This window comes from Thalassophryne amazonica, chromosome 2, assembly GCF_902500255.1.
Source record: "Thalassophryne amazonica chromosome 2, fThaAma1.1, whole genome shotgun sequence".
In the NCBI taxonomy this organism is placed as follows: domain Eukaryota; kingdom Metazoa; phylum Chordata; class Actinopteri; order Batrachoidiformes; family Batrachoididae; genus Thalassophryne; species Thalassophryne amazonica.
The window spans coordinates 96950123-96974537 of record NC_047104.1 but is presented as its reverse complement, the minus strand read 5'-3'; the positions used below and the strand labels follow the sequence as shown (position 1 = coordinate 96974537).

The following is a 24415-nucleotide window of genomic DNA, read 5'->3' as shown; positions in this document are numbered from 1 at the left end:
GATCGTCTGAGACCAGCCACTCGGACAGCTGCTGAAACAATCGGTTTGCATAACCAAAGAATTTCTGCACAAACTGTCAGAAACCGTCTCAGGGAAGCTCATCTGCATGCTCGTCGTCCTCATCGGGGTCTCAACCTGACTCCAGTTCGTCGTCGTAACCGACTTGAGTGGGCAAATGCTCACATTCGCTGGCGTTTGGCACGTTGGAGAGGTGTTCTCTTCACGGATGAATCCCGGTTCACACTGTCCAGGGCAGATGGCAGACAGCGTGTGTGGCGTCATGTGGGTGAGCGGTTTTCTGATGTCAATGTTGTGGATCGAGTGGCCCATGGTGGCGGTAGGGTTATGGTATGGGCAGGCGTCTGTTATGGACGAAGAACACAGGTGCATTTTATTGATGGCATTCTGAATGCACAGAGATACCGTGACGAGATCCTGAGGCCCATTGTTGTGCCATACATCCAAGAACATCACCTCATGTTGCAGCAGGATAATGCACGGCCCCATGTTGCAAGGATCTGTACACAATTCTTGGAAGCTGAAAATGTCCCAGTTCTTGCATGGCCGGCATACTCACCGGACATGTCACCCATTGAGCATGTTTGGGATGCTCTGGACCGGCGTATACGACAGCGTGTACCAGTTCCTGCCAATATCCAGCAACTTTGCACTGCCATTGAAGAGGAGTGGACCAACATTCCACAGGCCACAATTGACAACCTGATCAACTCTATGCGAAGGAGATGTGTTGCACTGCATGAGGCAAATGGTGGTGGTGATATTGACTGGTATCACCCCCAATAAAACAAAACTGCACCTTTCAGAGTGGCCTTTTATTGTGGGCAGTCTAAGGCACACCTGTGCACTAATCATGGTGTCTAATCAGCATCTTGGTATGGCACACCTGTGAGGTGGGATGGATTATCTCAGCAAAGGAGAAGTGCTCACTATCACAGATTTAGACTGGTTTGTGAACATTTGAGGGAAATGGTGATATTGTGTATGTGGAAAAAGTTTTAGATCTTTGAGTTCATCTCATACAAAATGGGAGCAAAACCAAAAGTGTTGCATTTATATTTTTGTTGAGTGTATTTTATTTCTCTCCATGGTCTAGTCTTACAAGAAAAAAACACACATGATAAATCGTAATATCAAATTACAATACTTGTGGAATCTCATTTTTCAAGTATCATGATAAATATCATATCAGCACCCACATACCGCATCAGGAGTGTCCACCACTCCAGAATTGATTTAATCAGTGACAGCAGACGCTCTAGTGAAAGACAAATAACACCAAGGCAAAAACTCCACTGAATCATGACTGACATGAGAGACAACAACAAAGGTCAAAGGAACAATAACATAGGTCTGAATGCATTAGTAGCAATATAGACAGTTCTTTTAGGACACCCCAGGAACAAAAATGCTATGCTCCGTGACCAGCATCCAAAAGAACTAGCCAAATAGCGCAGTAGAGATCCTGACCCATTTTGGACATATTGCATAACCAGTAGCCTATAGCTGTGCCACATCTAAACATCCCAGTAGAATTTCTCCCCAAGGTAAGAATGTGTTATCCCATGATGCTGACAATACAGTTCATGATATGGTTACATATACAACGCACATGGACAGCTTACATGCAAAATAAAAAAAACAAAAACAACAACAACAAAAAAAAAGCATGTTGGAAATCAAGAGTTCACACAGTAAGCATGGAAAAAAAGCATTCAACTCCAAATGAAGCCATTCCATTGTACAGGAAACTGGTTTGGCTCCAGAAGAAAAGACAACTTTGCTCCACCACCATAAACAAAAACAGTAAGAAAATTCCCAACTCAGAAGAACTGACAGCATGCTCTCAAGATGCATTCTTTATAATAAGGCAAAGTAATTGATGGAACAAATTAACAGAGACAGCTGCATTTCATGAGTACTGGTGTTTACATTTTTCCCGGAAGTTTAACTTGTGAATAAAATTCATGTTCTTTTTTAAGCCTATTTTACTGGTATATTAAGTATTTGATGATGGTTAAGTTTTAGACCAGGGTTTGTGTTTGAAGGCTCTCGTGTCTTGTGACCAGACGACCTGACACACACACACACACACCAAAATACTGTGACATACGTTTAAGCCTGTATCATCCATGTAGACCAAACTGAAACGTGAAATAACAAATGCATGCAATATGTCTGGATCTCAGACTGGAAAGTTTGTGTGCAATGTTCCTCACCGTGCAGTTTTCCTCACAAAATCTGCATCCAGGCAAACATATGCATCTAGGCAATTGAAAAATCTGCATCTGCGCAAAATAAGAGCTTGAAAGAAATGAAAGGATGTACAAGTGGATACAACTCTGTAACCAACACCCAGGCAGGACAACACATCTTGCTCGGACTGTCTATTCCAACCTGTCATATCTTGCTTGTTTATTTGTTGTTCTTTACAGCCCGTGTCCATTAATCCACACCTATGTAAGAATTGTTCTCATTTACTTTCGAGGATCTGAGCAAAATATCACCCATATGCTACGTACTGTAAACCATTTGCGCAATCGTAAAGTCGATCAAAAACATCTTCCCAGCGCACTTAAACTTTTCAGTCTGTTCTGGATCCAGACCAACGGCTTCTGAATAAAGAATCTGATGTGTAGCATTCACAAGGTGTATGTCACATTCGCCTGCTGACTTCCTACTTACAGCCAACTTCTTTAACCCCTAAATTATTCAGTTAGCCTGCTTCTTCTACAATACACATTACGAAATGCAATTTCCCTTAACATTAACAGGTTAACGGAAATACTGTCAACCATAAATATAAAGGAAGTCTCGACCACTAAAAAAAACAACCCTTCATGTTCGAAGCTAACTAATGTTATCTTCAAGGTAAAACTACTTAAAAAAATGTAACTACAGCGACGGTACACGTTATATAGTGTATAAGCTGTATGACACAAAATAACAATGCTAAGTTCCCAGTTACGTGCGTAAATAATTTGTTTTGGTAAGGAAACTACCTTGGAGCTTCCAAGAACTAGTACAGACAGAGAAAGCGCAACACTTGACAGCAAGGCTTAACCCGGAACGTAAGAACATCAGCTGACAGCGAATTCAGAGATTAACGTTTAACATACGAAAGTATTGCCTAATGGATAAGAACGGCCGTGACGTGACACCTGAAACGGATCGTTGACTGATGCAGTCGCGGCCTCGAACCATTAGGACTGTCAAGCTAGTGATTCGTTGGCGTTAGCTACTAGCTGCTTCAAGACACGTTTATTTTTCAAGTGACAATGTGAATTAAGAAGGTTCATAGCGGTTAGCTACAAGGGAACATACACTGCTTTGCCGGTAAGTGTTGTGATGATGACGATATCTTAAAAAGGACGAACACCCGAACTTCTCGTCCCTGGGTAGGCAAGTAGTTAGCAAAGCTACGACTATGCTAGCTATGCTAGCTGCTGACAGGCACAACCCCGGTGCATTGACTTCCTATGCAGCGCCACAAGGAGGGCTGTCAATGTTAGTAACACACAAACACTGACGATTACTCACGCCGTTTGGCTCGTTCATATGGTTTTGACCGACGCGCTATTCACAGAACATACTTACTAGCCGTAATGATGCCAGAAAAAGGCTGGAGTCGTCTCTATTAGCAATTGAGAGAGGGAGGACCAACATGCAAAATGGTGGCTAGTCCAGCCTCAGTACATCTACCGCAGGCGGAGGGTTACACCGCCCCAGAGGGTTGGGGAAAGAAGCGCCGGTTCTTTGCTGTACAGTAGCTTCTAACCGGAGGACTGCTTCATTTTCTGCCACATTCTTCCCACCTGATGTGTTCTTTGGACAACATGGGTAACGGTGGAGTTATGTCCTCTCTAGTAGACTGCACTGAACCGGTTGTGTTTTGGTCGTTGTTAACCAGTTCTTTGTTTTTGTTTTTTTTGCCATCGTTCACTGCTGTCGTTTCATTGACATGCTAACATCAGCTAGCAACGTTATAGCCTCACGTCATTGGCCGGTTGTTTGTGAATATTTGCTCTTAATATTGATTTCAGACGGTTATCTCCCGTTTCCTATTTGTCAGTATTAGTTGGAGGTTGCTTTGTTGAAATAGCTTATTTTCCCTTAACTCCGCGTATGAGTACATTTTGCCCCATTTGTCAATGTAGTGCTGCGGTCCGTTTACTCGTGGCAATCAGTAATGACGAATTCATGGGATGTGATGACATTGGCTGTTCAGTGGTTAGGTGCGCCACCTAGTGTTTGCTTGTTGGCATCAGTGATCAGTGATGATTTTCGCGTCATCTGGTAAAAGGCTTCAGTGCTTCTTGATCATGGAGCTGCAAAATCGCCAACCCTGCTGCTGGCGATCACCCACCATGCATGTTTTCCACCTCTCCGTGTTACACCCACTACTGCTTAACTAAATAAGGTGTTCTCAGCCCACCAAGAGCTAGGAAACACCGGACTTTGCTAACCAGCTATGGTTGCAGCAGGTGCACATGGAGAACATGCGGGTGGATGATCTCCAAGAGCAGGTTTGGTGGATCCTGATACGTACCTAGTTAGTCAGAGACAAGTGATAAGATTTGCAGTCATGCAAATCAAATATTTACTTTCCCCCATAGAAGGAGAGTGAAGTATTGTTTTTGTGTGTGTGTGTGTGTGTGTGTGTGTGTGTGTGTGTGTGTGTGTGTGTGTGTGTGTGTGTGTGTGTGTGTGTGTGTGTGTGTGTGTGTGTGTGTGTTTCTGTTTCCGCACTTGACAATACCTGCAATGGACTGTAATTGATGAACTGATCAACAGATCTTCATGACCGGTGTCGCCGACTGAACAGTCTCCCCTAAAAATTGGTCCGCCCTGCCTTCACTGCGCATGCATCATCAGTTGCGGTTCACTGATTACCACCTCAGCACTCCAGTCATCAACTGTCTCTGCGACACATATCTGAAGCTTTTGTACAACAATCATTTCCACATAAATTCAGCATTATTTCATCATAAAAGATGGAGGAAGCGATCAGAACGTCACAGCTACACGACCTGCTAGCTGTTGCGTTCACTGCACATCCCTCATTTCAAACCGTCACCGAATATTGCCTCGTTTCTGCTTAAAACTGACTTTAGAATGATTTAAGAGGTTTTACCTTGTCATCTGATGGTTAATAATCCCATTAATCCATTTGATCGCTTTGGGTGAAGAGACTCTTTCTCAGACGAGCTACTGAGCTCCAAAAAGATGCATGCGCAGTGGAGGCAGGGTGGACCAATTGTTAGCCCTAAGGGGGACTGTTTGGTCTGCGACACTGGGCCACTAGCGTAATTGATATTTTGATAAAATAATTATATATATATATATATATATGTATGTATGTGTGTGTGTGTGTGTGTGTGTGTGTGTGTGTGTGTGTGTGTGTGTATATATATATACATATATAATATCCAAGTGGCCTGTGTGTGTATGCGTGTGTATGGCTTCGATCATGGTGAAACCGGGGAGAGCAGACTTTTACCGTTTGTTATGCTTATGTATTTTGGGTCAAGGAAAATGGAAAATTGATAGGACAAACACTTTTTGGGAGAAATTAGCCATTTTAGCTAACCAATAAACAGTGGACATTGTGCTGCAATGCACGATGAGAGTTCTGGGTTTTGAGGTTTTAAATGTTGTTATTGTGGTTAATGTTAGTTTCACAGTGTTGTTAGTATTATTGATTTATTTTGATTTTGTAGTTCAGTTGGTTTAGCCAGTTTAGTTAAGTGTTATGTTGCTGTTACCATGAATGAGCTAAGTCTCATGTTGGTACCATGAATGAAAACTGGAGTGGTTTTAATGTCTTAAGGCAGTGTCTTTTTTTTGTTGTTGTTGTTTTTTGTCAAATTAAAAGCACCTGCTTACAACAGCTGTGCGTGCGACTTCGATCACAGAGAAACTTTGGAGAGCTGACATATACCGTTTGGTGTGCTTATGTATTTTGAGTCAAGGATGAATACTGCGAAAATGGAATGTTGATAAGACAGATATTTTTGGAGAAACTACGGATATTAGGTAATAACACTGAACAGTGGATGTTGTTAACTACATTATGGACTCACATGCCATTCCAGCAGGGGGCAGTAAGTCATTCAGGGCTGCAACAAAAGATTATTTGGATCATTGATTAATCTGATGGGGTTTTGACACGATTAATCGGATTATCTGGGAATTTTTTTAAAATGTGCCAGGGAAACAATTTTTCTCTCCTTCCATTTATTTAACAACAGAACATAATTTGAAAACTTAATACTTGAAAATCAACAAATCATCAAATGTACCTTGGCTGTTGAAATATAAAACATAAAAGAATAAAAAAAGTTTATAAAAAAGAACAAAAATAATTATTTCAAATGACATTGCTTTATCAAAGTGCTGAGTTGCCATAAAACAACACTGAAACATATAAGTGTTATAAAATATATGGTGAAAAAAAGAGGTATTTTTGTTGCTGCAAATGAGCAATTAGCATAACCAGTTAACCATAAAACCTAAATCAAAAACTGTAACCTGACTCATTATATGTGCAACATTCTCTGTATAACTTGTAAACTATGTGGTCATTTCACAATGGCACATGTGACTCATGTCTGTTTCTCTAAAATTGTATTGTAGCATTATTAGTTATTATTACTATTATTGTTGCTATTATTATTAATATATAAATAAAATAAATTAAAAAATATTGTAATTTGTAATACATTTGACTCTTTTACGACAACAAAGGCTGAGCCATTAATTATTATACAGAAAACAAATGCACAAACATGCTGAAATGCCAGCAGCTTAATGCTAACTTTAACATTGAAAACGCCAAAGACATGGTAATGCGTTAGCATCGGCGTTAGCATAAAATACATCTATCAACTGTTTCAGAAGACCATAACAGGTCAGTTTAACATAAAAAAGGTAAATATTCCTCATAGACATATGCTCTTTAGGGTTTTAGTGGAGAAAAATTAAGATAAAGCGAAATAAAACAAATTAAACCAACGAAGCATCAACTCGAAGCACTCCTTTATTGGTTCAAGATTCAAAGCAAAGCTCGGTTGATTATATGGAAGAAACGAGACATTAGCGGTAAAACAAAGTTATTTAGCAACTAATCAATGACTAAATTAGTTGACAACTATTTTAATAATCGATTTTAGTAATCGATTAACTCGATTAGTTGTTTCAGCTCTAAAAGTCATTATATTAAAAAGCGTGAGTGCGGTGAGTGATTTTATTTAGCAAGTTCAATGTAAGTACGTGATGTAATTGTAAATACGTGGATGACACAAGAAAGAAGAAAACACTTATTTCCATGGTGGTCCATTTAAAAATCAAATGACAAAATAGAAGTAAAAAATAAAATAATAATAATAATAATAGTAGTAGTAGTAGTGTGTATATGATAACAAGAATCTAAACAATTTACAAATCCATTAAGACAGGAAGTAAAAGGCATGAGTTCCTCTTCTAAAAATTGTTGAGGTCTAAGGTTCTAAAAACATTCTGGACTCACACACCATTCTAACTTATTACACAAGCTTTACTTAATTAATTACCACCCTTGAAAAATGACAGCTACCTATTTTATAAACACTACCCAATCTAGAGCCTGTGGATCCCCATGGGCATCACAGTAGTGTGTGTGTGTGTGTGTGTGTGTATGTGTATGTATGTATGTATATATATATATATATATATATGTGTGTGTATGTATATATATATATATATATATATATATATATATATATATATATATATATATACACACACACAATGTGTGTGTTGAAGTCTGGTATCTCTGATTGCCTTGTTAAAAATGCAGTAACCAGTGTATTTGTGTTGTGGTTGTTTGCATGATGCCTTTAAGATGTTTTTAATTAGCACATCGGGTGCTTTTTTAAGAGCACAGTTTCAAAATCTTTGTGACACAACTGCAAGAAGACAACCAGCATCAAGTGAATTAGACAGTAATTGTTTTATGTGGTGGCTTAGTGGTTAGCACTGTTGCCTCACAGTAAGAAGATCGTTGTATTGACTCATACCTGTGGAGTTCGCATGTTCTCAATCTCCTGTGTTTGTGCGAGTTCCCTCCGGGTGCTCCGGTTTCCTCTCACATCTAAAGACATGCAGGTTAGGTGGATTGGAAATTATAAATTGTCCATAGGTGTGCGTGTGGGTCTGAATGTGTTTGTTTGTCTATACGTGGCCCTGTGACAGACTGGTGCCACATCTGCCCCCCCCCCCCCCATGAACCTTAATTGGAATAAGCGGTTGAAGATGAGTGAGTGTGTTTTATGTGGTAACAGGTTTTTGCACTATACTGATGTGTGGTTGTGTAATTTTGTAAATGATGATGTTTATTGGCAAGAGAACATTGTCATGACATGGTTCTTCTTTAATGTCTGAAAGTAAACAAAATGGTATTTTCTAGTTGCAGTATTTATGACTTGCCACATGTTAACATCAAAGACATGTTCTGCAGAATCTGATCTGAATCTGAACTGATCATCTGCAGAGGAATGGTCTATTTGAAGAGTTTCAGTCAGGTTTTAGAATTCATCATAGTACAGAAACAGTATTAGTGAAGGTTACAAATGATCTTCTTATGGCCTCAGACAGTGGACTCATCTCTGTGCTTGTTCTGTTAGACCATAACATTTTATTACAGAGATTAGAGCATGCCATAGGTATTAAAGGCACTGCGCTGCGGTGGTTTGAATCATATTTATCTAATAGATTACAATTTGTTCATGTAAATGGGGAATCTTCTTCACAGACTAAGGTTAATTATGGAGTTCCACAAGGTTCTGTGCTAGGACCAATTTTATTCACTTTATACATGCTTCCCTTAGGCAGTATTATTAGACGGCATTGCTTAAATTTTCATTGTTACGCAGATGATACCCAGCTTTATCTATCCATGAAGCCAGAGGACGCACACCAATTAGCTAAACTGCAGGATTGTCTTACAGACATAAAGACATGGATGACCTCTAATTTCCTGCTTTTAAACTCAGATAAAACTGAAGTTATTGTACTTGGCCCCACAAATCTTAGAAACATGGTGTCTAACCAGATCCTTACTCTGGATGGCATTACCCTGACCTCTAGTAATACTGTGAGAAATCTTGGAGTCATTTTTGATCAGGATATGTCATTCAATGCGCATATTAAACAAATATGTAGGACTGCTTTTTTGCATTTATGCAATATCTCTGAAATTAGAAAGGTCTTGTCTCAGAGTGATGCTGAAAAACTAATTCATGCATTTATTTCCTCTAGACTGGACTATTGTAATTCATTATTATCAGGTTGTCCTAAAAGTTCCCTGAAAAGCCTTCAGTTAATTCAAAATGCTGCAGCTAGAGTACTGACGGGGACTAGAACGAGAGAGCATATCTCACCCATATTGGCCTCTCTTCATTGGCTTCCTGTAAATTCTAGAATAGAATTTAAAATTCTTCTTCTTACTTATAAGGTTTTGAATAATCAGGTCCCATCTTATCTTAGGGACCTCATAGTACCATATCACCCCAATAGAGTGCTTCGCTCTCAGACTGCAGGCTTACGTGTAGTTCCTAGGGTTTGTAAGAGCAGAATGGGAGGCAGAGCCTTCAGCTTTCAGGCTCCTCTCCTGTGGAACCAGCTCCCAATTCAGATCAGGGAGACAGACACCCTCTCTACTTTTAAGATTAGGCTTAAAACTTTCCTTTTTGCTAAAGCTTATAGTTAGGGCTGGATCAGGTGACCCTGAACCATCCCTTAGTTATGCTGCTATAGACTTAGACTGCTGGGGGGTTCCCATGATGCACTGAGTGTTTCTTTTTATTCACCTCTTTTTGCTCTGTACGCACCACTCTGCATTTAATCATTAGTGATTGATCTCTGCTCTCTTCCACTGCATGTCTTTTTCCTGACTATCTCCCCTCAGCCCCAACCAGTCCCAGCAGAAGACTGCCCCTCCCTGAGCCTGGTTCTGCTGGAGGTTTCTTCCTGTTAAAAGGGAGTTTTTCCTTCCCACTGTCACCAAGTGCTTGCTCACAGGGGGTCATTTTGACTTGGGGTTTTTTACGTAATTATTGTATGGCCTTGCCTTACAATATAAAGCGCCTTGGGGCAACTGTTTGTTGTGATTTGGCGCTATATAAATAAAATTGATTGATTGATTGATTGATTTTTGTTTTCTAGCTTTTTTGGTTTCTGAATTCTTTTTAAGATACTTTTCACAAAACATTGGTTATCTCTGCTATGCACAATTTGTCATTGCTTTTTGGCACTTGGTTTCTGATCGATAACTGGAAGATACAACCCCAATTCCAATGAAGTTGGGACATTGTGTAAAATGTAAATAAAAACAGAATACAATGATTTGCAAATCCTCTTCAACCTATAGTCAATTGAATACACCTCAAAAACAAGATATTTAATGTTCAAACTGATAAACTTTGTTGTTTTTGTGCAAATATTTGCTCATATTGAAATGGATGCCTGCAACACATTTCAAAAAAGTTGGGATGGGGCAACAAAAGACTGGGAAAGTTGGTGAATGTTCAACAAACACCTAATTGGAAACATGTGAGTGTCATGATTGGGTATAAAAGGAGCATCCCCAAAAGGCTCAACCATTCACAAGCAAAGATGGGGCAAGGATCACCACTTTGTGAATAACGGCATGAAAAAATAGTCCAGCAATTTAAGAACAATGTTTCTCAATTGCAAGGAATTTACGGATTCCATCATCTACAGTCCATAATATAATCAGAAGACTCAGAGAACTTTCTACACGTAAGCGGCAAGGCCGAAAACCAACATTGGCTGCCCGTGACCTTCGATCCCTCAGGCAGCACATTAAAAACCAGCATCATTGTGTAAAGGATCTTACTGCATGGGCTCAGGAACACTTCAGAAAACCATTGTCAGTTAACACAGTTCATCACTACATCTACAAGTGCAAGTTAAAACTCTACCATGCAAAGCGAAAGGTATACATCAACAACATCCAGAAACGCCGCCGCCTTCTGTGGGCCTGAGCTCATTTGAAATGGACAGACGCAAAGTGGAAACGTGTGCTGTGGTCTGATGAGTCCATGTTTCAAATTGTTTTTGTAAATCATGGACATTGTGTCCTCTGGACAAAAGAGGAAAAAGACCATGCAGATTATTACCAGTGCAAAGTTCAAAAGCCAGCATCTGTGATGGCATGGGCACCTTACACATCTGTGATGGCACCAACAATTCTGAAAGGTACATCCAGGTTTTGGAGCAACACATGCTGCCATCCAACCAGCGTCTTTTTCAAGGACGTCCCTGCTTATTTCAGCAAGACAATGTCAAGCCACATTCTGCACGTGTTACAACAGCGTGGCTTTGTAGTAAAAGAGTACGGGTACTAGACTGGCCTGCCTGCAGTCCAGACCTGTCGCCCATTGAAATTGTGTGGCGCGTATGAAGTGCAAAATACGACAACGGAGACTCCAGACTGTTGAACAACTGAAGTCGTATATCAAGCAAGAATGGGAAAGAATTCCACCTACAAAGCTTCAACAATGAGTGTCCTCAGTTCCCAAACGCTTATTGAGTGTTGTTAGAAGGAAAGGTGATGTAACACAGTGGTAAACATACCACTGTCCCAGCTTTTTTGAAATGTGTTCCAGGCATCCATTTCAAAATGAGCAAATATTTGCACAAAAACAAAGTTTATCAGTTTGAACATTAAATATCTTGGCTTTGTGGTATATTCAATTGAATATAAGTTGAAGAGGATTTGCAAAAAATTGTATTCTGTTTTTACATTTTTCACAAAATCCCAACTTCACTGGAATTGGGGTTGTAGACAAACAGGCATAGAATTGGAACCTCCATCCAATTTTGGTGGATTAGGTAGATTCATAACAAAAAAAATGAGTGATTGAGGCACTTTTGAGATAGAATGCAAAATGTACACAAATGGGCTTTTCAATATTTAAACATCAAGCTTTGATTACATTTCTATGTCATAGGGGGTTGATAATGAAATGTTCGGAATCACTGCCAATTTAATGTATGTATCGGTGTGTTGACTTTTTTACTGCCTAATGTCTGTATCCGCCCCCCAACAACTCCATATTGGTCTGGCTCTAATATTAATATTATACAAAGCACACAAATTTGAAATATATCATGAAATACAAGTTCCAAATGATGAATTATGAACAGCGATGCTGGTAACGCGTTACTTAGTAACACGTTACTCTAATCTGACCACTTTTTTTAGTAACGAGTAATCTAACGCGTTAATCTTTCCAAATCAGTAATCAGATTAAAGTTACTTCTCCATGTCACTGTGCGTTACTATTATTTTTCATTGTGGTTCGATAGCAGCATTTAACTTGGTCTGTGGGCAGGGGGTCGGGGTTCGACTGAACTGCCCACTTTAAGCGATCTGTGAGCTTTTCATCCAAGTTTTTTTGCAGCTGCTCGACTCGTCCTCACCTCTTAAAGTGCGGTGATCAGCACACCTGCACTGAGCTTTACAAAGACATTTTTATACTTTTTTCACTCCTTTATTTAGAATTCTGAGCTGAGCCGCTACGTATCGTCTTGTTAAAAACAGCTGATCCTCCGCGACGCGTCAACAACTAACACTATTTTCCACTCAAATGCACCTAAACTCTCTGAGGACCACATGATGTGAAAACGCAATAAAACTTTCTTACCTGTAAATCTGGTCCTGTTTTCTGCATAAATAAATGTTATCCATTCTTTGTGCTCAAACGCCAAAGCAGGGGCGAATCCAGATGGAATGGGGGCGTGGGGCAAGGATGTGCCCCCCTCCCCCACAACACCCCTAGATTAAAGTTCCAGTTTTGAAGCCGTTTTTTACTACAACTACTAATATTGCTTAAAATAATAATAATTTCGACAAGTAAAATGTTTAGGGAGAATTTAAATGTTAGAAAAATGTTAGAATTTAATAGTTACATTTATAAACAATGTAGGTTTGAAATTGCAAGTTTTACTGTTACAGTGCTGTCAACAGTTAAATATGAGGTCAAGAAAGAGGTCTTTATTTTACTGTTTATAAAACAAGTATTTATTTTCATTGAAGTCAAGAAAGGGTGACTATAAAGTGAGTTTTGGCAAAACAGGTATCATTGTCATGTTGACGTGGGTTGTTGTCGGCAGCTGGGGAAAGTAACTAAAAAAGTAACTAGTAATCTAACTTAGTTACTTTTACAATTGAGTAATCAGTAAAGTAACTAAGTTACTTTTTCAAGGAGTAATCAGTAATTGGATTACTTTTTCAAAGTAACTGTGGCAACACTGATTATGAACAAGTAAATGCTAATGCAGGTGCAAATATCTACGTACTGTAGAGAGATGACCAGTGGTGGGCACAGTTCAGCTAATCCGATAGCAGATAATTATCAATGCTAATGTTTTTGCTGTCGGATTAGCTTTTCAAATAAGTTTTAAAACCATCATCAGACCAATTATCTTCTGATAAATTTAGTTCTGATAACTTTCAGTCCGATAACTTTTTTTTTTTGCTGGTAAAGTGAGCAAAGTTGGTCAAAAACATTTGTAAACCCTAAAATCAAACATTTTAGTCCATCTGTTGTGTGTTTGTAGCAGACTGGCTGCCTGTCGTTGCTAATGACGTGATCATTAACCGCAAAACATGATTGGCCAGTCGACTCAAGGAGCATTGTGGGTAGCTACTTTAGGTTCACTTTGGACGTTACAGTGTCGTTCACGCGACACAAAAACAAAACAGACTAATTAAAATAAAAGCTAACTTTTCAGTTATCTGATTAATGGCTATCGAAGCTAACTTCTTGGTTAGCTGTGCCCACCACTGGAGATGACTAAACAGGCAAATGTATAATGTATAATTTGGAATGTATAATAGAAGATACAGTTAGGAAAATAAGTATTTGAACACCCTGCGATTTTGCAAGTTCTCCCACTTAGAAATCATGGAGCGGTCTGAAATTTTCATCTTAGGTGCATGTCCACTGTGAGAGACATAATCTAAAAAAAAAATTGGGAAATCACAATGTATGATTTTTTAAAAATAATTTATTTGTATGTTACTGCTGCAAATAAATATTTGAACACCTGTGAAAATCAATGTTAATATTTCGTACAGTAGCCTTTGTTTGCATTTACAGAGGTCAAACGTTTCCTGTAGTTTTCACCAGGTTTGCACACACTGCAGCAGGGATTTTGGTCCACTCCTCCATACAGATCTTCTCTAGATCTTTCAGGTTTGGAGTTTCAGCTCCCTCCAAAGATTTTCTATTGAGTTCAGGTCTGGAGACTGGCCAGGCCACTCCAGGACCTCGAAAATTCTTCTTACGGAGCCCCTCCTTAGTTGCCCTGGCTGTGTGTTTGGGGTCATTGTCATGCTGGAAGACCCATCCATGACCCATCTTTAATGCTCTTACTGAGGAAAGGAGGTTGTTTGCCAAAATCTCGCAATACATGACCCCATCCATCCTTCCTTCAATACGGTGCAGTCATCCTGTCCCCTTTGCAGAAGAGCACCCCCAGAGTATGATGTTTCCACCCCCAGGCTTCACGGTTGGGATGGTTTTCTTGGGGTTGTTCTCATCCTCTAAACATGGTAAATGGAGTTGATTCCAAAAAGCTCTATTCTGGTCTCATCTGACCACATGACCTTCTCCCATGCCTCCTCTGGATCATCCAGATAGTCACTGGTGAACTTCAAATGGGCCTGGACATGTGCTGGCTTGAGCAGGGGGACCTTGCTGCCCTGCAGGATTTTAAACCATGACAGCATCATGTGTTACTAATGTAGTCTTTGTGACTGTGGTCCCAGCTCTCTTCAGGTCATTGACCAGGTCCTCCTGTGTAGTTCTGAGTTTTCTCAGAATCATCCTTACCCCACAAAGTGAGATCTTGCATGGAATCCCAGACCGAGGGAGATTGACAGTCATCTTGTGTTTCTTCCACTTTGTAATAAATAATCATAACAGTTGTTGTCTTCTACCAAGCTGCTTGCCTGTTGTCCTGTAGTCCATCCCAGCTTTGTGCAGGTCTACAGTTTTGTCCCTGGTGTCCTTAGACAGCTCTTTGGTCTTGGCCAAGGTGGACAGGTTGGAGTGTGATTGATTGAGTGTGTGAACAGGTGTCTTTTATACAGGTAACAAGTTCAAACAGGTGCAGTTAATACAAGTAAAGCGTGCAGAATAAGAGGGCTTCTTAAAGAAAAATTAACAGGTCTGTGAGAGCCAGAATTCTTGCTGGTTGGTAGGTGTTGAAATACTTATTTGTAGCAGTAACATACAAAAAAATTATTTAAGAAAATGATTTCTGGATTTTTTTTTTTTTTTTTTATGTCTCTCACAGTGGACATGCACCTAAGATGAAAATTTCAGACCCCTCCATGATTTCTAAATGGTGAGAACTTGCAAAACCACAGGGTGTTCAAATACTTATTTTTCTCACTGTATACCTTACTGAATTTTCAAGTATGTGCCATTTAAGGGAGAAAATTAAAAAAAAAAATTATTACGGACTTGCAAACCCTTCCTCTTATCCACTTGTACCACTTGTAGTGTGTGTGTGTGTGTGTGTGTGTGTGTGTGTGTGTGTGTGTGTGTGTGTGTGTCAGATCACTTCATTCACCACCCCCCAGGTGAAACTTAATTTTACTTCTGCCACCTATAGTGTGTCCTTTCAATTTAATAAATGCTATATGTTTTGTCCTACTTTAATTTAAAAAATCATAAAAATCTGAAGTTGTATACATATTAATAGTCTCACATAGGTCACATTGAACATATTTTCAGCAAGATAATATAGGTCACTAGTTGTCTTAAAAGCACAAGATTGAGTTGATAATCTGAACAAAATCCCATTGCCAGTGCACGGACCAGGTCATTGGGTGTGCTTTACTCAGCAAACAGAAGGCCAGATACAGACTTTTGTGATATGCATTACACAAAGGCTGTTTCAGAGTTATATGTAGGTTGAAACTGGTGTTTTTGCCTGCATAGAATTGTGAACTTTGTGGATAATTAACATGCACTTCCAATAATCTGTAAAAGGAAAGATACATAAAAACTAATTTTGCACAATATATTACCCTTTCAGTTTGAAAGTGGCTTGTGTAATGGATCAGTGCTTTGCCCATGTTTGTACAAGTCCACACCTATCAAGTCACTTTGAAAAAAATTTAACCGGCAGCCAGAATATATCCTGGCTGAGCAGACAACTCTTCTGCTCCGCTGGCCTGTCTCACAAAGTTTTGTTACTCCTGCAATTTTCCTTTGTAAAACTCAGAACCCACTTAAATCTGAAACATGGTAAAGTAAAAAGACAATGTGCTTTGCTTTGCTTGACAGTTTTCTTGCTAACCGAATAAAACTCCTTCATGATGCAGGTTCTGGTTGATGTAATTGTAGCACAAAAGTGCTTCTCAGCATTTTTATTTATATATTTCAAACATCTCTGTTTGTGAGGCATATTCTAGCTCCTGCCATATTTTATCAAAACAAAGAATGTATTTCAATATGAAATTCAGAAACAGTGAGATCCAGTTTCACTCACTTGTGTTTTAATATACTTCAAATTCAAATGGCATATTTTGAATGAAGTGGTTACAGTTATGGCAGCCATAACCCTAAATCTAGGGGCTATGATTACGGCAACCACTGTAATTGATGTAATGTGACTCTGTGTTTGTTGCTAACTCCTCCTTAACATAGGGGTAAGTATCCCCGCCTGTCATGCGGAAGACCGCTGTTTGATTCTCCAACGGGAAGAACAAGACTTGTTGTTTTTTCACCCCCCTTCATATCAACCAGCATTTCATGTTTCAGTTATTGTTTTGGTTTATGTATCTCTGGAAGAGTTGAGTTCTTTGGGCTATTAAGGTTAGGGTTTTGGTGTCACATCACCGCAGTAATAATAACCTACCAACACATACAGTTACTGTTATAATATCTACGACCAATTTAAAAACATTTGTTTCAAAACAGTTGTTGACATATACAACACAGCTTGTGAAGCTTTTTCTAAAGGCTCCAGGACAGTGTTCGAAACATGGTTGTGTCAAAGGTTTTAAAATGTTTAGAAGCAGTATTAGATTCGATAGAACTTTATTGATCCCTGGGGAAGACTCGCTCAGGGAAATTGAGGTTCCAGCAGTATTGTATAGCAGCACACAGGGTAAGAAGGACACAGAGTATCAAAAGTGAAAGTTAAAAAAAAAATTGCAAATATAAATACCAGAAATACTGCCTGCTACTGGTTTACGGGCTACTACTGTTCCTCTTATTCACGTCCTCTGTCTTCCTGTTACTCCTCCTCCCCGAGTGAGGAGTTGTACAGTCTGATGGCCTGAGGGACAAAGGAGTTTTTCAGTCTGTTGGTCCTGCACTTGGGATTTGGGATGGAGCGGTCTGTGGCTGAAGAGGCTCCTCTGGTTGCTGATGACTGTGTGCAGAGGGTGACTGGCATCGTCCATAATTTCCATCAGTTTGTCCAGTATTTTGATTTGCCATCACTGATTTGCAGTGCAGATGAAAACTTTGGTATCAAACCCCAGCCATGCGCTCTGTGTATTCTTTAATAGCGGGAATCCACACCGTCATATTGGATTTTGGTCACACAGTGGATTGTGGGGAATGCATACCAGCTGCATACGCACAAACGCTCAGAAAATAAACAAAAGGCTCAGAATGCCAGGGATTACTTGTTGTGTCCCTGAATGCTTCAATAACCATCTCAGGCATAAACATGAAATTCTGTTTTTCCTAAGAATGCAACACTTAGAAACAAGTGGATTCACAATATTGGAAGGGCTGGAAATAAGGGAAAGTTTAGTAAGTTCAAGCCTACATCAACGCACTGTCTGCAGCAGCCATTTTGCAGGGGGGGGCGTGTTGCACTTCGATAACAGACATACCAAGGGTTTTTCCACTCAAACCACTTAAGTGTACATAGAAATGCAAAGCCAAGGTGTACCATTATACCATTTTTTTTTCCTTGTGGAAAAAGGAGAAATGGTAGCAATTTAGGTTCACTGGAATATAGTAGGTTTGTCCACAACTTGTGGCAAAATGGCGATTGCCATATAGATGCATAACATGGTAAATATTCACTGAAATCGGGTGTAGTCATGTGAGTTGCATAGCCAAGATTATTTTATGGACATTTGATATATATATATATATATATATATATATATATATATATATATATATATATATATATATATATACACTCAACAAAAATATAAACGCAACACTTTTGGTTTTGCTCCCATTTTGTATGAGATGAACTCAAAGATCTAAAACTTTTTCCACATACACAATATCACCATTTCCCTCAAATATTGTTCACAAACCAGTCTAAATCTGTGATAGTGTGCACTTCTCCTTTGCTGAGATAATCCATCCCACCTCACAGGTGTGCCATATCAAGATCAAATCAATTTTATTTATATAGCGCCAAATCACAACAAACAGTTGCCCCAAGGCGCTTTATATTGTAAGGCAAGGCCATACAATAATTACGTAAAAACCCCAACGGTCAAAACGACCCCCTGTGAGCAAGCACTTGGCGACAGTGGGAAGGACAAACTCCCTTTTAACAGGAAGAAACCTCCAGCAGAACCAGGCTCAGGGAGGGGCAGTCCTCTGCTGGGACTGGTTGGGGCTGAGGGTGAGAACCAGGAAAAAGACATGCTGTGGAGGGGAGCAGAGATCAATCACTAATGATTAAATGCAGAGTGGTGCATACAGAGCAAAAAGAGAAAGAAACACTCAGTGCATCATGGGAACCCCCCAGCAGTCTAAGTCTATAGCAGCATAACTAAGGGATGGTTCAGAGTCACCTGATCCAGCCCTAACTATAAGCTTTAGCAAAAAGGAAAGTTTTAAGCCTAATCTTAAAAGTAGAGAGGGTGTCTGTCTCCCTGATCTGAATTGGGAGCTGGTTCCACAGGAGAGGAGCCTGAAAGCTGAAGGCTCTGCCTCCCATTCTACTCTTACAAACCCTAGGAACTACAAGTAAGCCTGCAGTCTGAGAGCGAAGCGCTCTATTGGGGTGATATGGTACTATGAGGTCCCTAAGATAAGCTGGGACCTGATTATTCAAAACCTTATAAGTAAGAAGAAGAATTTTAAAATCTATTCTAGAATTAACAGGAAGCCAATGAAGAGAGGCCAATATGGGTGAGATATACTCTCTCCTTCTAGTCCCTGTTAGTACTCTAGCTGCAGCATTTTGAATTAACTGAAGGCTTTTCAGGGAACTTTTAGGACAACCTGATAATAATGAATTACAATAGTCCAGCCTAGAGGAAATAAATGCATGAATTACTTTTTCAGCATCACTCTGAGACACTCTGAGATACTGATTAGACACCATGATTAGTGCACAGGTGTGCCTTAGACTGCCCACAATAAAAGGCCACTCTGAAAGGTGCAGTTTTATCACACAGCACAATGCCACAGATGTCGCAAGATTTGAGGGAGCGTGCAGTTGGCATGCTGACAGCAGGAATGTCAACCAGAGCTGTTGCTTGTGTATTGAATGTTCATTTCTCTACCATAAGCCGTCTCCAAAGGCGTTTCAGAGAATTTGGCAGTACATCCAACCAGCCTCACAACCGCAGACCACGTGTAACCACACCAGCCCAGGACCTCCACATCCAGTATGTTCACCTCCAATATTGTCTGAGACCAGCCACTCGGACAGCTACTGAAACAGTCGGTTTGCATAACCAAAGAATTTCTGCACAAACTGTCAGAAACCGTCTCAGGGAAGCTCAACTGCATGCTCGTCGTCCTCATCGGGGTCTCGACCTGACTCCAGTTCGTCGTCGTAACCGACTTGAGTGGGCAAATGCTCACATTCGCTGGCGTTTGGCACGTTGGAGAGGTGTTCTCTTCACGGATGAATCCCGGTTCACACTGTTCAGGGCAGATGGCAGACAGCGTATGTGGCGTCATGTGGGTGAGCGGTTTTCTGATGTCAATGTTGTGGATCGAGTGGCCCATGGTGGCGGTGGGGTTATGGTATGGGCAGGCGTCTGTTATGGACGAAGAACACAGGTGCATTTTATTGATGGCATTTTGAATGCACAGAGATACCGTGACGAGATCCTGAGGCCCATTGTTGTGCCATACATCCAAGAACATCACCTCATGTTGCAGCAGGATAATGCACGGCCCCATGTTGCAAGGATCTGTACACAATTCTTGGAAGCTGAAAATGTCCCAGTTCTTGCATGGCCGGCATACTCACCGGACATGTCACCCATTGAGCATGTTTGGGATGCTCTGGACCGGCGTATATGACAGCGTGTACCAGTTCCTGCCAATATCCAGCAACTTCGCACAGCCATTGAAGAGGAGTGGACCAACATTCCACAGGCCACAATTGACAACCTGATCAACTCTATGCGAAGGAGATGTGTTGCACTGCATGAGGCAAATGGTGGTCACACCAGATACTGACTGGTATCCCCCCCAAATAAAACAAAACTGCACCTTTCAGAGTGGCCTTTTATTGTGGGCAGTCTAAGGCACACCTGTGCACTAATCATGGTGTCTAATCAGCATCTTGATATGGCACACCTGTGAGGTGGGATGGATTATCTCAGCAAAGGAGAAGTGCTCACTATCACAGATTTAGACTGGTTTGTGAACAATATTTGAGGGAAATGGTGATATTGTGTATGTGGAAAAAGTTTTAGATCTTTGAGTTTATCTCATACAAAATGGGAGCAAAACCAAAAGTGTTGCATTTATATTTTTGTTGTGTGTGTGTGTGTATATATGTATATATATATATATATATATATATATATATATATATATATAAACCTCAAAATACATGCAATTTACCCCATCACTCACAAGGTAATAATTCCTAGAAGCAACATATATACAATCAGTCACACGTGCTAGTACATCAGGTCTTACCTCTCTATCAGATCCTCTCTTTTTTGCCTTTTAAATTTGCATTTCTGCACTTTAACCATCTTCTTAGTTCAGCTACTGTCGCTGCCTTGAATGGTGAGTTAATAAATACGGTGTTATATATGTTCCTCAATTCTTGGAAATGGGAAACTGAACACAGAAAAATATATTGTGCAGGCTCTAAGGGTGTAATGATAAATGTATTTGTATTGAACCGTTTCGATACGGGACGTTCGGTTCAGTACAGGGCTGTTCACGGGTGAGTTCACGTTGCATGTGTTTACATTCAGTGTTGCCAACTTAGCGACTTTCTCGCTAAATCTGGCAACTTTCCAAACCCTCTTGATGACTTATTTTCTCAAAAGCGACTAGCGACAAATCTAGCTACTTTTCCTGGCGTTACTGGAGATTTTTCTGATGTTTGGTGACTAAAAGTGAAAGGCTTTGTTGTCACCGAGCGGTAGCGGGTCTCCTTCTCCTCTGCTGCCTGCAGCAGCCTGAAAGCACTGAGCGGGAGGGATATCTACAATCCTCCTCACTTGGACTCGCTCAGCCGACTGACCTTGTTTGATGCACTGTGATTAAATAGTCCCCAGACTTTGAGAAGCCCTGGCCTTGAGAAGTTATTTTACTTATAGGTGATGGCCTTTTTTAATGGCAAAATAAATAAACAAACCAAGAATCAAGTTTATTTTGTGGTTCTAAATATTTTTAAGGTGGTTTTACTCACTTTTTTGCCTCTCCCACAATGTTTGTGTTTTCAAAACTTTATTTAAACATATATATTAAAACAGGGGTGGTGGCCAAGTGGTTAATGTGCTTGGTTTCAGTGCAGAAGGTTCCATGTTCAAATCCCACCCCTGCCACATTTCTCCATGTAATGTGGAGTTGCGTCAGGAAGGGCATCCGGCGTAAAACCTGTGCCAATTCAACATGCAGATCCACCTTGGATTTGCTGTGGCGACCCTGAGTGCAAACAAGGGAGCAGCCGAAGGGACTTGCATTTAAACAGATATATTAACAAACATTAAACGAACAGTTAATAGAAAGAGATGGAAAATCAAATAAATTGTACAAAAGTAAAGGGATTCTTGAACATTAACTCTCTTATTTAAAAAAAAAAAATCCCTTATAGATTGTGACAGTTTTGGACAAGTTAATTTTTCTGGCAAAAAATATGAAGGTTGAATAAAATTGAACAGGGCTTCATGCTGGAACCGTTGTGCTGCTCTTTACTTGTGGAAAGGTTTTGTTAAAAGCTGTTTACTAGGAATGTTTTTTTTTTTTTGTAAGTTGTAGTCTTACACACCTCTCTGCAGCTTCTCTCTCCCTGCCATCCCCTCATTACCCCATCCCCGTAGAGACGGTGCCTGCTCCCAGACTACCAATAACCAGCAAAAATCTATTTAAGCATAAAAATTCAAAAAGAAAAAATAATATAGCACCTTCAACTGCACCACAGACTAAAACAGTTAAATGTGGTCTATTAAACATTAGGTCTCTCTCTTCTAAGTCCCTGTTGGTAAATGATATAATAATTGATCAACATATTGATTTATTCTGCCTAACAGAAACCTGGTTACAGCAGGATGAATATGTTAGTTTAAATGAGTCAACACCCCCGAGTCACACTAACTGTCAGAATGCTCGTAGCACGGGCCGGGGCGGAGGATTAGCAGCAATCTTCCATTCCAGCTTATTAATTAATCAAAAACCCAGACAGAGCTTTAATTCATTTGCAAGCTTGTCTCTTAGTCTTGTCCATCCAAATTGGAAGTCCCAAAAACCAGTTTTATTTGTTATTATCTATCGTCCACCTGGTCGTTACTGTGAGTTTCTCTGTGAATTTTCAGACCTTTTGTCTGACTTAGTGCTTAGCTCAGATAAGATAATTATAGTGGGCGATTTTAACATCCGCACAGATGCTGAGAATGACAGCCTCAACACTGCATTTAATCTATTATTAGACTCTATTGGCTTTGCTCAAAAAGTAAATGAGTCCACCCACCACTTTAATCATATCTTAGATCTTGTTCTGACTTATGGTATGGAAATAGAAGACTTAACAGTATTCCCTGAAAACTCCCTTCTGTCTGATCATTTCTTAATAACATTTACATTTACTCTGATGGACTACCCAGCAGTAGGGAATAAGTTTCATTACACTAGAAGTCTTTCAGAAAGCGCTGTAACTAGGTTTAAGGATATGATTCCTTCTTTATGTTCTCTAATGCCATATAACAACACAGTGCAGAGTAGCTACCTAAACTCTGTAAGGGAGATAGAGTATCTCGTCAATAGTTTTACATCCTCATTGAAGACAACTTTGGATGTTGTAGCTCCTCTGAAAAAGAGAGCTTTAAATCAGAAGTGTCTGACTCCGTGGTATAACTCACAAACTCGTAGCTTAAAGCAGATAACCCGTAAGTTGGAGAGGAAATGGCGTCTCACTAATTTAGAAGATCTTCACTTAGCCTGGAAAAAGAGTCTGTTGCTCTATAAAAAAGCCCTCCGTAAAGCTAGGACATCTTTCTACTCATCACTAATTGAAGAAAATAAGAACAACCCCAGGTTTCTTTTCAGCACTGTAGCCAAACAAAGAGTCAGAGCTCTATTGAGCTGAGTATTCCATTAACTTTAACTAGTAATGACTTCATGACTTTCTTTGCTAACAAAATTTTAACTATTAGAGAAAAAATTACTCATAACCATCCCAAAGACGTATCGTTATCTTTGGCTGCTTTCAGTGATGCCGGTATTTGGTTAGACTCTTTCTCTCCGATTGTTCTGTCTGAGTTATTTTGATTAGTTACTTCATCCAAACCATCAACATGTTTATTAGACCCCATTCCTACCAGGCTGCTCAAGGAAGCCCTACCATTATTTAATGCTTCGATCTTAAATATGATCAATCTATCTTTGTTAGTTGGCTATGTACCACAGGCTTTTAAGGTGGCAGTAATTAAACCATTACTTAAAAAGCCATCACTTGACCCAGCTATCTTAGCTAATTATAGGCCAATCTCCAACCTTCCTTTTCTCTCAAAAATTCTTGAAAGGGTAGTTGTAAAACAGCTAACTGATCATCTGCAGAGGAATGGTCTATTTGAAGAGTTTCAGTCAGGTTTTAGAATTCATCATAGTACAGAAACAGCATTAGTGAAGGTTACAAATGATCTTCTTATGACCTCGGACAGTGGACTCATCTCTGTGCTTGTTCTGTTAGACCTCAGTGCTGCTTTTGATACTGTTGACCATAAAATTTTATTACAGAGATTAGAGCATGCCATAGGTATTAAAGGCACTGCGCTGCGGTGGTTTGAATCATATTTGTCTAATAGATTACAATTTGTTCATGTAAATGGGGAATCTTCTTCACAGACTAAAGTTAATTATGGAGTTCCACAAGGTTCTGTGCTAGGACCAATTTTATTCACTTTATA

The 24415-nt window shown here is 39.8% G+C and overlaps 2 protein-coding genes across 3 annotated transcripts in view; one reads left to right on the top strand and one right to left on the bottom strand.

The window, feature by feature from the left end:
• ap1g1 (adaptor related protein complex 1 subunit gamma 1) overlaps nucleotides 1-3727 on the bottom strand; it is an 85582-nt gene extending 81855 nt beyond the window's left edge. For both annotated transcript variants that reach the window (XM_034190219.1, XM_034190227.1), the window contains exon 1: nucleotides 3616-3727. In XM_034190219.1, coding sequence (XP_034046110.1) covers nucleotides 3616-3684 — 69 coding nt within the window. In that variant the 5' untranslated portion in view covers nucleotides 3685-3727. The remainder of the gene's footprint in view (nucleotides 1-3615) is intronic.
• A 29-nt stretch (nucleotides 3728-3756) lies between these two features.
• The window catches only part of LOC117527782 (zinc finger protein 821), a 74563-nt gene continuing 53904 nt past the window's right edge, over nucleotides 3757-24415 (top strand). The window contains exon 1 of the mRNA XM_034190297.1: nucleotides 3757-3858. Within this exon, the coding sequence (XP_034046188.1) occupies nucleotides 3837-3858 (22 nt within the window). The 5' untranslated portion in view covers nucleotides 3757-3836. The remainder of the gene's footprint in view (nucleotides 3859-24415) is intronic.